Source organism: Austrofundulus limnaeus, unplaced genomic scaffold (assembly GCF_001266775.1).
Source record: "Austrofundulus limnaeus strain Quisiro unplaced genomic scaffold, Austrofundulus_limnaeus-1.0 Scaffold391, whole genome shotgun sequence".
Lineage (NCBI taxonomy): Eukaryota > Metazoa > Chordata > Actinopteri > Cyprinodontiformes > Rivulidae > Austrofundulus > Austrofundulus limnaeus.
This window is the reverse complement of record NW_013952793.1, coordinates 81,488-93,807: the sequence shown is the minus strand read 5'-3', so window position 1 is coordinate 93,807 and position 12,320 is coordinate 81,488. Positions and strand designations below refer to the sequence as shown.

General features: G+C 35.9%; 1 protein-coding gene across 1 annotated transcript in view; it reads left to right on the top strand.

Moving 5' to 3' along the window:
* Window positions 1-12,320, top strand: part of LOC106528595 (uncharacterized) — a 28,107-nt gene that overhangs the window by 8,485 nt on the left and 7,302 nt on the right. The window contains exons 2-3 of the mRNA XM_014023803.1: window positions 629-817; window positions 11,814-12,002. Of these exons, the coding sequence (XP_013879257.1) occupies window positions 631-817; window positions 11,814-12,002 (376 nt within the window). The 5' untranslated portion in view covers window positions 629-630. The remainder of the gene's footprint in view (window positions 1-628; window positions 818-11,813; window positions 12,003-12,320) is intronic.

Below are 12,320 nucleotides of genomic sequence, written 5' to 3'. Positions count from 1 at the left end.
CATTAGCATGTTTTAGAGCTGAACGAGAGAGGGAGGACAGATGTGAAGCTGAGTTACCCCTAAGTATTTAAGTGCTGCAGACATACCAAAGACCATTGTCTTTCGTCAGCCTGAAGCATTTACATTATTCAGCTTTTCTTTTATCAGTTTCTTGCGGAAGTTTAGATTTTAAAGTTTAAAAACAAATTCTTACCAATGAAGTGGCCACTATTGACCTATTAACATTGGTTGGTTAGAATTGGTTTATCTCTAGTTTAATCTAGCTTTACTATAGGTGTCTTTGCACTGATTGGTACACAAATGGTAATGGTAAACACAAAAGTAATTTTGTTTCAGAAAGTTGAAAAAAAGTATTCTGTTATTTATTTCTCTTGGAAAGAAATCTGAATTGATAAAAATTGGTATTGGTTCAAGAATAAATATCAGTCAACATTGGGTTTGGATTCTTGCTTATAGCTTCGTCATCATCATCAAGCCACCCCCCCCCCCCCAAAAAAAAAAAAAAAAAAAAAAAAAAAAAAAAACGCTAAAAATAAATAAATAAACAATTAGATTGTGTTTATTTTTAATCATGCTTCTATTCTTTAATTTATGAGCTCCTCTCTGACTTAATTGTCTTTATTTGCAGCCATGGCAGAGGAAGACCTAAACCTGAGTGATGCACTCACCGACAGTGTTCCACAGCCTGGTGTAGAGAGCATGGTGGAGAAGGATTTTGTGGCTCAGCTGGAGGCAGAGACGTTTGATGATCAGGTCAAGGAAATGGTTGAAAAGTCGGACTACACCCCCCTGCTGGATGGCGATGATACTAGGCCAGGTGAGACTGATATGATGTTGACAATCTGAGCTTCTGTTGTTTATCATGATCATTCACTTGTTGTTTATCATGATCATTCACTTTCTTTAAAGATAGTGTTACCTTTGGACTCTACTTTAGACTCTGATTATTACACTTTTCCATTTGTTCATTTTTGTTTCCTATGACATGCATTATATTATATTATATTATATTATATTATTAGGATGAATAGATGAATAAGACACACTTTTTGTCTTCATTTTTTTTTATTATGGGCCTTAAATGGAGTGCTAACTGGTTGGTTCGAACAAAATGATTTGGTGCATTCTGCTTGTTTTAACAGACACTTTTTATCATTTGGACTGTATCATACCATACTGGATCAGACTGTTTTGTGTTATAATTGGACTATATGTATAGTTGGATTTGAATTTAGATTGGTTCTGAGCTGAATTCGATTGCATGTAGTTTTAAATGAGTTGGACCTGTTTGCTTTTTTGTATAATCCCCTAATATGGCCTTAAATTAAATCAGTTAGATTAATTTCAGGTAAATTAAATTTAACTGAACTATAATGAATTGAATTAAATTAAATTTGAAAACTAAAGTGGGGTGAAATTTTTATTTTGATCTGCTGCTAATTGTGTACATTTGCTCTCGCTCAAAGAAATAAACAGTCTCTATTTTCATGGTAGTTTTTTTTTACTGGAGAATGGCAGAATTACTTTTTTTCTGCTGAAAAGTAGAAAACATTAGGCATTACATAAAATGTATAGATTGATTTGCAATTTGTTATTCCCCCATCCCCACAATTTAGTGGTCACACCTTAAAAAAATACTTGTGAAAATAAAGCGTCAGTACATCACTTATGTCTAGTTTATAGTGCTTTATCAGTGTGGTCCATGTCTGTGTGTGTGGATATCCTGCAGAGTATGAGTACAAGAATATCTTCATAGATATGGTAAATGGTCTGAACTTATATTGCTCTGCTGCTTTATTAAGCCCACTTGGACCCCAAAGCGCTTTACACTTCAGTCATTCACCCATTCACACACAGGCTACGTTCACACTGCAGGCAAATCTGACCCAAATCTGATTTTTTTTTGCACCGTCTGACCCATATCCGATTTTTTTTATGAAAGTCTGAACGCGACAAATCCGATTTTTTTCAAAACCGACCCAGGCCGTTTCAGTATGTGGTTTTAAATCGGATAATCGTCGATAACGTCCAGCCTGGGTCGCGGAGCGTATCGATCCTAAAGTTACTCGGTCTATACTTTTTTCCAGCTCGTTCGTTCAAAAATAAAAAGATTCTCTGGAGCATCTCGGTCAGAGGCAGGTTCAGATATAAAAACTGAACTAAACAAGCATGTCAGATAATTATTTAATTGGCTCTAAGATTAAACAACTTCAGATTTGACGTGCAAAAAGTAGCATGCATGCTAGCTCTGTAAACAAACAAGTCAGGTGATGAGACGGGACGTCTTTACTGCGCATGCGTGTCACATCAGTGCTGTGTAGCGTTCACACAAGGGTCTGATGCAGGTCACATTTAAAATGTAATGTGAAGGTTCACACAAAAAGATCAGATTTTTTTTCAAAAAATCGGAATTGAGCATTAAGACCTGCAGTGTGAACGTAGCCAAAGATTCACACACTGATGGTGGTAAGCTACATTGTAGCCACAGCTGCCCTTGAGCACACTGACAGAAGCAGGGCTGCCATGCACCGGCGCCAACGGACCCTCTGACCACCATCAGTAGGCAAGGTGGACTGAGACGGCTGGAACGGGTGATCAAACCCTCCGGTTACAGTACGACTCCCCTAACCACTCTACCACAGCTGCCCCCTATAGATATTTGCATAGTGGATGAACAAAGTGTAATGATTTAGCATTGCTATTTAGCAGCCACACAACTTTAACTCCACTTGTCTCTTTCTAAAAATGGCTGAACAAAAGAGAACATGATTTGTGGTCCTAACAAAAAATAAATAAATGACACATGCTCCCCAATATCCATTTATTCTTTTACTATTTTATTTACTCACTTGATTCTATCTGGGGTTTGGAGAAGCTGTGCATATGTCCAGCAGTCATTGAGTGAGAGGTGGGGTACACCCTGGACAGATCAACCGTCCCATTACAAGGCCTCTTACATGCTAACAAACATTCATGCACTCCCTCAAAGGGAGGGAAATGCTCAATGTAAAAGGAAGTTGTACTCTTGGATTTTGAGGTTTTGAAAGCTGTTAGTAATCCAAATTTGTTTGCTTGTTTTTTCATGAATTTTTGTGTGCTGCTTACCATATCTTACTACCTTTATTATTGTTATTATTATTGCTATTATTATTGCTATTATTATTATCATCATCATCATCATCATCATCATCATCATCACCTCATCATATCTTGCTTTATGAATGTGTGTACAGCACTTGCTTTACCTTACTTTGTGCATGTGAATGTATGTACTTAAATTGCCTTAATATTCCATACCTTATCTTACCTCATCTCACTTCACTTCACCTCACCTTATGTGAATGTTTGTACTTACCTTACTTTACCTTGCTATTTATGCACATGTATGTGCAGACATAGGTATTGCTTTGGAGAATGGAGAACAGGAAGCACATGGGGTGAAAAAGTCTGGTAAGATGGATTCCACAGTTCCATTTGCTGTTAGTCAGGTTACTAAAGCTTCCATGTTATCCTCATCAGTCATGCCTTTTTTTAGTATAGTGTTGTTGTTGTTTTTTTCCCCTTTCTTCGGCATGTGTGGGTGTGGGTACATGTTTGTTTTTAAGCTGTAAGTAGTTCTCAGTGTATTACTCCATACTTTCAAAGATTTCTTATTAGGGTTGGGCGATAAATCGATTAAATCAGTTAATTCGAATTTGCCATTTATGACGATATAATTTGGGTAAAATCAATATTTTTTCCCCACCAGTGCACTCTTTGGGGCTTCTGTAGTTCAGAGGTCACCCCGCCTGTCCCTCAAGATGCTTGGTACATAACATGACAATATGACAGCTAGCAGAGAGGATCTACTTCTCAAAAAAGGCAGTGTTTCTTCAGTTTTTGGAACTGGTTTGGTTTTGGAACCTGGGACTTGGAGCAACGAACACCACACTGCAAAATCAGTTAGAAAAGGCTCCTGCTACAAAAAGCAGGAGTACAACATATTCTTTTCGACACCTGAAACAGAGGCACTCCGTTAAGTGGGAAACGAAACTGATTAAAATTGAAAATCAAATTTGGGATGAAAAAACATCGGAGATTTTTTCTTTGGGCCATATCGCCCAGCCCTATCTCTTATGTACAGGGCTGCTTTTCTGGTAATTTTTTTCAAGGTATTCAAACTAAGTAGTTTCATTGAGACAGAGTAAGGGGCAGGTATCAAACACATGGTAATTTGTCCAAATCTGATCTGTGTTTCCGTTTTATCTGCACTCCAAAAAATAATTGTATATGTATTGGAGCTAAACTGCAGGATACACAAATACACTAAAGCGACTAGTATGGCTTATTGGCAGCTGACTGGATATTGTGTAGTCACATGGTTGTTGAACAATCGTTTTTGCACAATCCCTTCATAGTCCTTGAGAAACACCATGCCAGGCTCCTGGGAAACTCCTCCCACTGTGGGATACGTTGCTGCATGGGGTTTCTTCCCACTGGAGTCTACACTCTGGGGGTTAGGACTTAGATTTCCACAAATATTTGGTCCACAAATCTGTCCCAGTTATAGCACCACAGTTTTTGTCTGACATTCCTCCATGTACATCACACAAAGGCACAAAGGTTTTGACCATTTGACTATCTTTTATAAACATCTGCTTCCAGGTCTGCACGGTAAATGCAGTAGACGGTAGAAACGGTATGAAGTTGGCCTATGGTAGAAATTTACCCTCTACCGTCCTATTGTTGGTTATGTCATTGCACCTGTGTCAACAGGGCTTTGAGCGCAGAGACAACTGAGCAGGAGGAGTTCAAAATATTCTGAAAATAAATTAAGAAATATAGAGTTTTAAAACACATATAGAAAGAATAAATCCTCAAAATTTCCCCCTCCCGCTATAGAAAAGTTACGTAGAAATCATCTTCTGGACGGCATGGTTTATTTGGCTTCACCACACTTATATTCTAATTATTTGAAATTGTTTTATGACAGGACTATGTGCAAACTTAAGCCCCTTAAGATCCTGTCAGACTATAACATTTTAGGTAACATTGATTTTTTTATGTCTAAATGACTAATTTTACTTGAAATACTGGTTATAACATCCATTTATTTTGATATTGTTGAAAATTTCAGGAAAAGGTTTTGTTTGTTGTTGAAACCATTTTTGCAATATACTGTATATAGAACATTCTTTTTTTTTTTACTTCTGTTGTGTTCATTTGCACTACAGCAAAAATGCTGGGTTTGATTAGGATTACAGTTTTCTGCAAAATAAATGCTGTAAAAATTACATTATCTTTGCTTTTTATGATAATTTTCTACCTCAATATATACCGTTACTGTGAAGGGATTCAATTTATACTGTGATATGAATTTGAGGTCATACCACCTAGCCCTACTTCCAGATAGAACGGTTGGATTCTGGAAGTGAATAGTTGACGCAAAACACAGCGTATGTGTGCTTTCAGCATAAAAAAAATACACCCATGAACTTGTGACCCATGACATAATTATTATTTATGTTTGACCCGGGCCTTGTGGCAAGAACGGGTGAAAGAGGGTCGAAGCTGCAAACAAACTGATGCTATTTTCGTCATGCAACTGCAGGAGATGCTACAAGGAAAGCTTTAGTTGCTTTTAGTGCCATTCCATGATGTTTCTACTGCTTTTGTTGCATGATCCATCTCATGCATGATGCATGCGCTGATGCATGTTAGTATAAAGTATGTATTTTAACTCTGAAAGGTAAGACAGCAACACAGTTACAAACAACAAATTAACTGTTTTCTTGCAGACTTGATGGGAATTACTACTAATCTGTTGTTTCTCTCTCCCTCCCTCATCATTTCTTCTTCTTATTTTGAGTTTCTCATAAATTGTCTCTCTCCAAACTCCTAATTTACTCATATTTTACTTTTTTCTTTACTCTAACTGTATCTATTTTATTATTATTTTTTTTCAACATTCCATGTCCCTTCCAACTGTCTGTTCTTCCTCTTTGCCACTGTTCTTCAGAGGACTAAATGCTACCTCCGTCGCCTGATGAGTCAGTAGTGCTGCTGCTTTTCTGCACTTTTCCCTCCTCTTCCTATCCAACACAAACATTCACATACTAGCTGATATACCCATGGGTCATTCATCCAGCACCATGGGATAAGTCGGAAAAAGAACCCCAATTTTTTCTTTTTTTTCTAGCCATGCAGAGCCATGCTGCTTTGCTAACCCGTAATGCATTTCACCATTCTGGAGCACTGAGGTTCACTTTAAGCAAACGTGATGTCACTTGACAATTTATTTATTTATTTTTTTTATTTTAGTGGTAGGAATAAATGTATATTTGTTAATGCTTTTTATTGTTTCTGTAGTTCTAAACTGTAGTCCCCCTGACTAGCTGCACATGCAGGTGTGGTACATGCTGGGATGTACAAAGAATTGTGGGTTTAACACATGGTTTCTGTTAAAAACGCCAAGAAGTTTAGTTGCATCAGTTTTCTATTTAGCTGTTATACTCTTTAATACCTAGGGTGTCAAAAGTTATCAAAACCCTGAGTTTTTGTCGCAATATGTCGACAAACCTAAAAAAAAGACTTCTCACAAAAAAGCATGAAATTGTTATTCTCGCTCATAGAACACCCAGTCTGCACTACACCTCATGTATTTGATTCAGTTTTTAAAACTAACATTCTACTAATTCTACTTCCATGCTCACTAAAAAGAAAAAGTCACATTTTACTAGTTGAAGTCCTGGTCTACTGGGTTCTGGTGCTTAGTTGTTTTGTTGGAAAAAAGAAAAAAATAACATATGAACAACATTCTATATACCATTTTTTGTATTGTAATTGTCACTTCTTGGCAGTCTTCATGCATGGTGAATTCTGACAACCAGCCATGCCACTAAATTAGGCAAAGTCCAGTATCTGATTTTGATGATGTGATGTGATAACCGTGAGCAAAACTACCCAACAGCATAATTCATTTGCTTTTATTGTAAAACAGAAATGCAAACACTTATTAATGTCTAAATAATATTGCAATTTACCTAATCATTTTATTGCAGATATAGTTGTATAATATTGGTAAAATATTTAATTCTTTGTATTTCAAATTGAACACCTGTTAGTCAGCCAGCTGTTTTTGGTCTTTTTTTAAACATTTTGTAGAAAACATTATGGTAGGTAGATCTCCACATAAATATCTGCTGTTCAATAGTAAGCTAAGGTTTCCACCCGTTTTATGTTTTACCAGCATTTATTTCATTTACCTTTTTTATAAAACTAAGTGTGATTCTCTTCAGGAGAAATAAGAAGGAAGAAAACTGTTGTTTTCTTCTGTCTTATCAAATCCACAAGATTACACACAAGTGAAACCAAAACTAAACTACAGCACCAGATTAGATTTATAACCTTGAAGTAATTGTGCCTATTGCACAGTTACTAGTTTTCTGCTGTTCTGCATTTTTATCTAACAATGGGAGCCTGACAAGCCTTTATTAGTTAGTTAACTGATTATTAGCTTCTGCAGTGAGCCTGAAGATGACTGTATAATTCACCTGCTAACATGCTAACTCTTGTAGCTTGTGTTTCAAAACATCGTTCACTGGAAAAGAGAGACAGGTGTTTCCTCTGGTAGACAAGCCGTGAGCGACGGGGTTATCCCCCAGATTAAATGTGCAAACAACCTACTACCGGTATGTCTATTTTTAAATAAGCATAAAAGTTAAAGGGTAAAGTACACAATTAAATGATGGCTTGGAGCAACTAACTTGGTCAAGAAGTGAAAAAATGTGGCCTTGTATTGTAAATGTATGTATTGTATGTGGCATTGTAAAAAATATGACAGAACAATTCAGTGGTTTTAGTGACCTTTTTTACACCATGGTATACTTAGACTTAGTCAACTCTATAATAAACTGGACCAGTGCTGGCAAAAATAGTCAAATTGCACACAGGTTGCAGTGCAAAAAATGTGGAATTTTTAGAATTTATTTTTTATTTATTAACCCTTTTTTCTTGCTTTATAATTATTTTCCCCTGCCAGCTACCATAACCCCGGTAATGTTTGGCATCATTGTAAAGCTTGTAGAGTCCCCTTTTTAAATTTTAATGCAGGCCTAGAATTTCCAGTGACATCACTCCAGATGAATAAATAACAAGTTTTCAAACTGGCACTCCTGTAAACAGAACTTGTGTGCTGTCAGACCTAGTGATAAATCATCATATTTCAACAGATTACATATCATTTTGAACCTTTTGAGATAAAGAAATTGAGAATACCTCAAAATTGAACAGTTCCTCATTGTGAGACATTTTGCCAGCACATAATCTCACATAAGTTCATCCCAGCTGTCCTTGTACAGTCATCTTCAAATTCTAGGTTTTACAAATCAGAGTATAGTAAAAATGTTCTAGCTCTTTCCAGATTCTAAAATTATGTTTAACTGAAGTAGTTCTGCTGTCTATATGTGAAGTTCTTGTGTTTTTTTTTTCATAAAACAATGTTCTTTAGACAGATTAGACCAAAATAGAGACATGTTACCAAAATGCACAGAGCATATCAGCTGTGGAAAAGGAGATGGTTTGGGCTTGTTTTACAGCGACATGACCTGGGCAGCTTGCAGGCATTGAGTCAACCAAGAACTCATTTATTTACCAAAGAGTCAAATGTGAGACCATCTGTCCAACAGCTAAAGTCTGACTGAAACCAGGTCATACGGCAGAACAACTGTCTCAAGCACACAAGGAAATTTACAAAAGTATGGTTATAAGAGTCAAGGCATGCCAATGGTCCAGGCAAAGTTGAGACACCAACTGTAAATGGATGTGTAGAAACAAATGTCTGCAAACATCAAAGAAGTGAAGTAAGTTGAAAATGAAGTGTCAGACTAATACAATTGTAGACTACTTCAAGGTAGTGCATATAAAGGTGATTCTCAAACCTGAGCCATGAGGTGTACTTTTTTATTTTAGCCTTGTTTTTGTTAAATAACACTATGGAATCTGTCATGTGATTTTAATAGTAGGGCTGGTTAACAGCAGCAGATGCTTAACAGCAATATTTTTTAAAAATACAATAATAATTTCTTGCTGTTAATCATGATTACAAATTTCCATCTCTTCCCAGCACTATTTAATACACTTGAAAATAGTTATGAATCGTAAGACATGATCACTTTTTCTTCTGTCATTTTGTTTAAAACCATTTAATTAAACAAATGGAGACTTTTTTTCCCAGACTGTATTTACTTTCTGTTTGGAGTTATTTTTGTGGAAGCACAAACTAGAATTAAGGTCCACTGAAGGCAATCATCATGTACTTCTGTTTTACTTTTGACTTTCACAGTAAAACGTCCCTTCACTTCCAGCATTACGTTGGTCCTATAAATAGCTCAAAAACAATATACTGGAAATGATGTCTTGTCGTATTTGTGGCATGCACACACTAATATGACCAAAGTTTTTTTCTGTCATTACAAATCACATTATTAAGTGAGATTTGTACTTGAGCGTGTTATATTTGTTGAGTTTGCCTGTGTATTTTGCAGGCTGTGTGCTAGTCCTATAGGTGTAAAGTGATGGACAGTACCTTTACAGGCATTGAAATGTGAAAAGTGAGTGATTCACAGAAATTGGGAAAATAATCTATATACTTTTGTCTTTGAGCTATCTATAGATGATTTGTTTCTTGATTTTTTTGTAATCATTTTGTGTCTCACAAAGGTTCTATTTTATTAGTTCCATGTTATCAAATCTGCACCTTTTTATAATCATTCCTGTTTATTTTGTCATCGTCAATGTTATACTAATAAATATATATATGACACACATTTACCTGTCTTTTGGCTTTTCTTCCTCTTCTCCTAGCTGAAATAGGCAAATGTCTCTTTGGTGGATAGTGAGCAGAAATAGGTGGCTGGTTTGGGATTCCAAATAGTTTTTAATAACAAAACTGGCAGACAAGAAAACCAGCCAAACAAAAAAACAGGGAGCTAGACATAACCAGTATTAGCAGAGGATCTGATGATGATCATAGGAGAGCAAGGAGTCAAAGTAATGGCAAGGGTGATTGCTGATTGGGGAGAGTAGGGTCAAGCATGCATAGAGTTGGAGACATGACATCTGTAGTTTTAAGTGAAATTTCCCGTTCAGATATATTAAACTGAAATTGATTTATTTATTTTTTTAAGAATCAAAAAGGTTTTTCTCTAAATGTGGCTAGGTTACCAGTATGACAGGTTTAGTACACATCTTCAGAAGGAGGTCAGTTTTGGTTAACTTTCAGTAAAAGGTACATCTTGTTGACTATAAAACTCTTCACATTTGACTACATACAAAATGAACATTTTAAAAACTTATCTTCTGTTGTTGTGTCCAATTTTGTTTTAATTACATTTTTTAAATTCATTTAACTTTAATGTCAAGTGTACATTTTAGGGGACAGGAACTGCAGCTCGTTCAAGAGACTGGTTGAAGATTTTAGTGAAAACAGTGCAGACCTGGTTAGCGGTGTTTGACTAGAATGTTATGTGACAAACCAATGCAAAGCAGTTTATAGTTGTAAAATGAAAGGAAAATGATCTTTGATATGTTTTTTTTTTTCTTTTACAAATAAAATCTGGAATCTTGTGAGAAGGAAACATAAACTGACTGCTAACACATCCACTTTTTGCCTTCATACAACACTTCACAAACCAAGAACATGTCCTCTAAAACCCCAAAGCCTGCTAGTTGAGAATACATCACAGTGTGTAGTTATATTTAACCCCTTCTGATAGGTCTAACTACAATCCAGTATAACCAATTGCCTTCAAAAGTCACCCAATTAGTTGCAATCTGTCCAGGCAGGGTGTACCGCACCTCTCACACAGCGACTGCAGAACTTGGGCACAAGTGACTCAGAAAGGACAAAGCGAGTTAAAATAATTGATGGAGTCCACCTGTGTGTAAATACAGATGTTCTGTAAATGCCTCAAAGGTTGGATGCAGAACATTAATGATCAAACTGCATATGTAGCTCAGGGAACACACCAGGCAAGTCGGGGATAAAGTTGCTGATAATTTTAAAGCAGAATTGGCTTAAAGAAAACGGTATTCAAAGCTCAAAACCACTCACAAAGCACTGCTCAATCCATTGCTGAAAATGAAAGGAGTACTGAACAATTACGAGCCTAGTTTTTTTGGGATTGTGACCATTATTCTTAACATCAGTCTTTTTTTATTAAGCTCCTGGTCATATTTTATTTTATTAATTTTAAACCTAAATGATCTGTAATGACTGTTTTCTCCAGTTCATGAGTTGCTGTTCATATGTGGTCAATGAATATGAAAGAAAATGTTTCCTATGTGTTGGATATTCAGCTCAAATATGTGAATAGTATGTATGGAAACACTTTTAATTGGTTTTGTGTGTTTCATTTTTTGCTTTGGTCCATTGTCGTCAAACAATACTTGCATGACTGAAAGACTTTTACAACCTCTAAAGTGCATTTATCTTATATTTTTGTTCTAAGGATGAATAATTCAACTAATAATTTAGTTACGTCTTCTTCTGTTGGATTATGTGAAAACATTTGTTAGTTTTTTGTTTGTTTTATTTATTACAGTGAGGGAACAATGATCAGAGGACCAATGTGTGTAAACCACAGTCCACCACTGCATTGAATAAATCTTGATTTAAACATTACTATAGTGATTAAAAGAGCGTTAAAAAGCGTTAAAAAGCTTTTGGTCAAATTGTTGAGCCTCACTGTCATTTTTTAGTCTTATCTGTAATAGAAACGCAAAGAATCTGCAGTGCTAATATTGTGTAGCTGTTTGTTTGCCATTGTTTCTAGGGTTCTCACACTCTGAAGGAATGGAAGTGAATATGTTGGTAGGAGACACCCCACTTCAAGTGGAGAAAGCCTCAAATATGTCAGATCTTCAGCATCCCACACTCCCAGCAGTGGCATGTACTCCACAAGAGTACAGCCCAGCGCTACCTGAACCCCAGACACCTCATATTCCTCTGGATCTGACAGAAGGTAAATCATTCTTATTAATTCATATGGTTCAATAATTAATTTCTCCTTTGTCTTAAAATACATTATCACTTACCGAGAGTCTTCAAGTGTAACTTTTTTTCTTTTTTTTTTTATCTCGTTTTATTTTAAAATACAGCACAAGTTTTTATTGCTGATTGCATTTTGTTTTCTCATAACAATTGATTGCTTTTCTAAGCAGCCTTAAGGGGTTTATTCTTTAGTTCCAACAATTATATTACCTAAACAGATACCATTCACAAGTGCATCACAAGTTCCCAAGTTGCACCAAATAAAAACATAAACCATACCGTATAAACT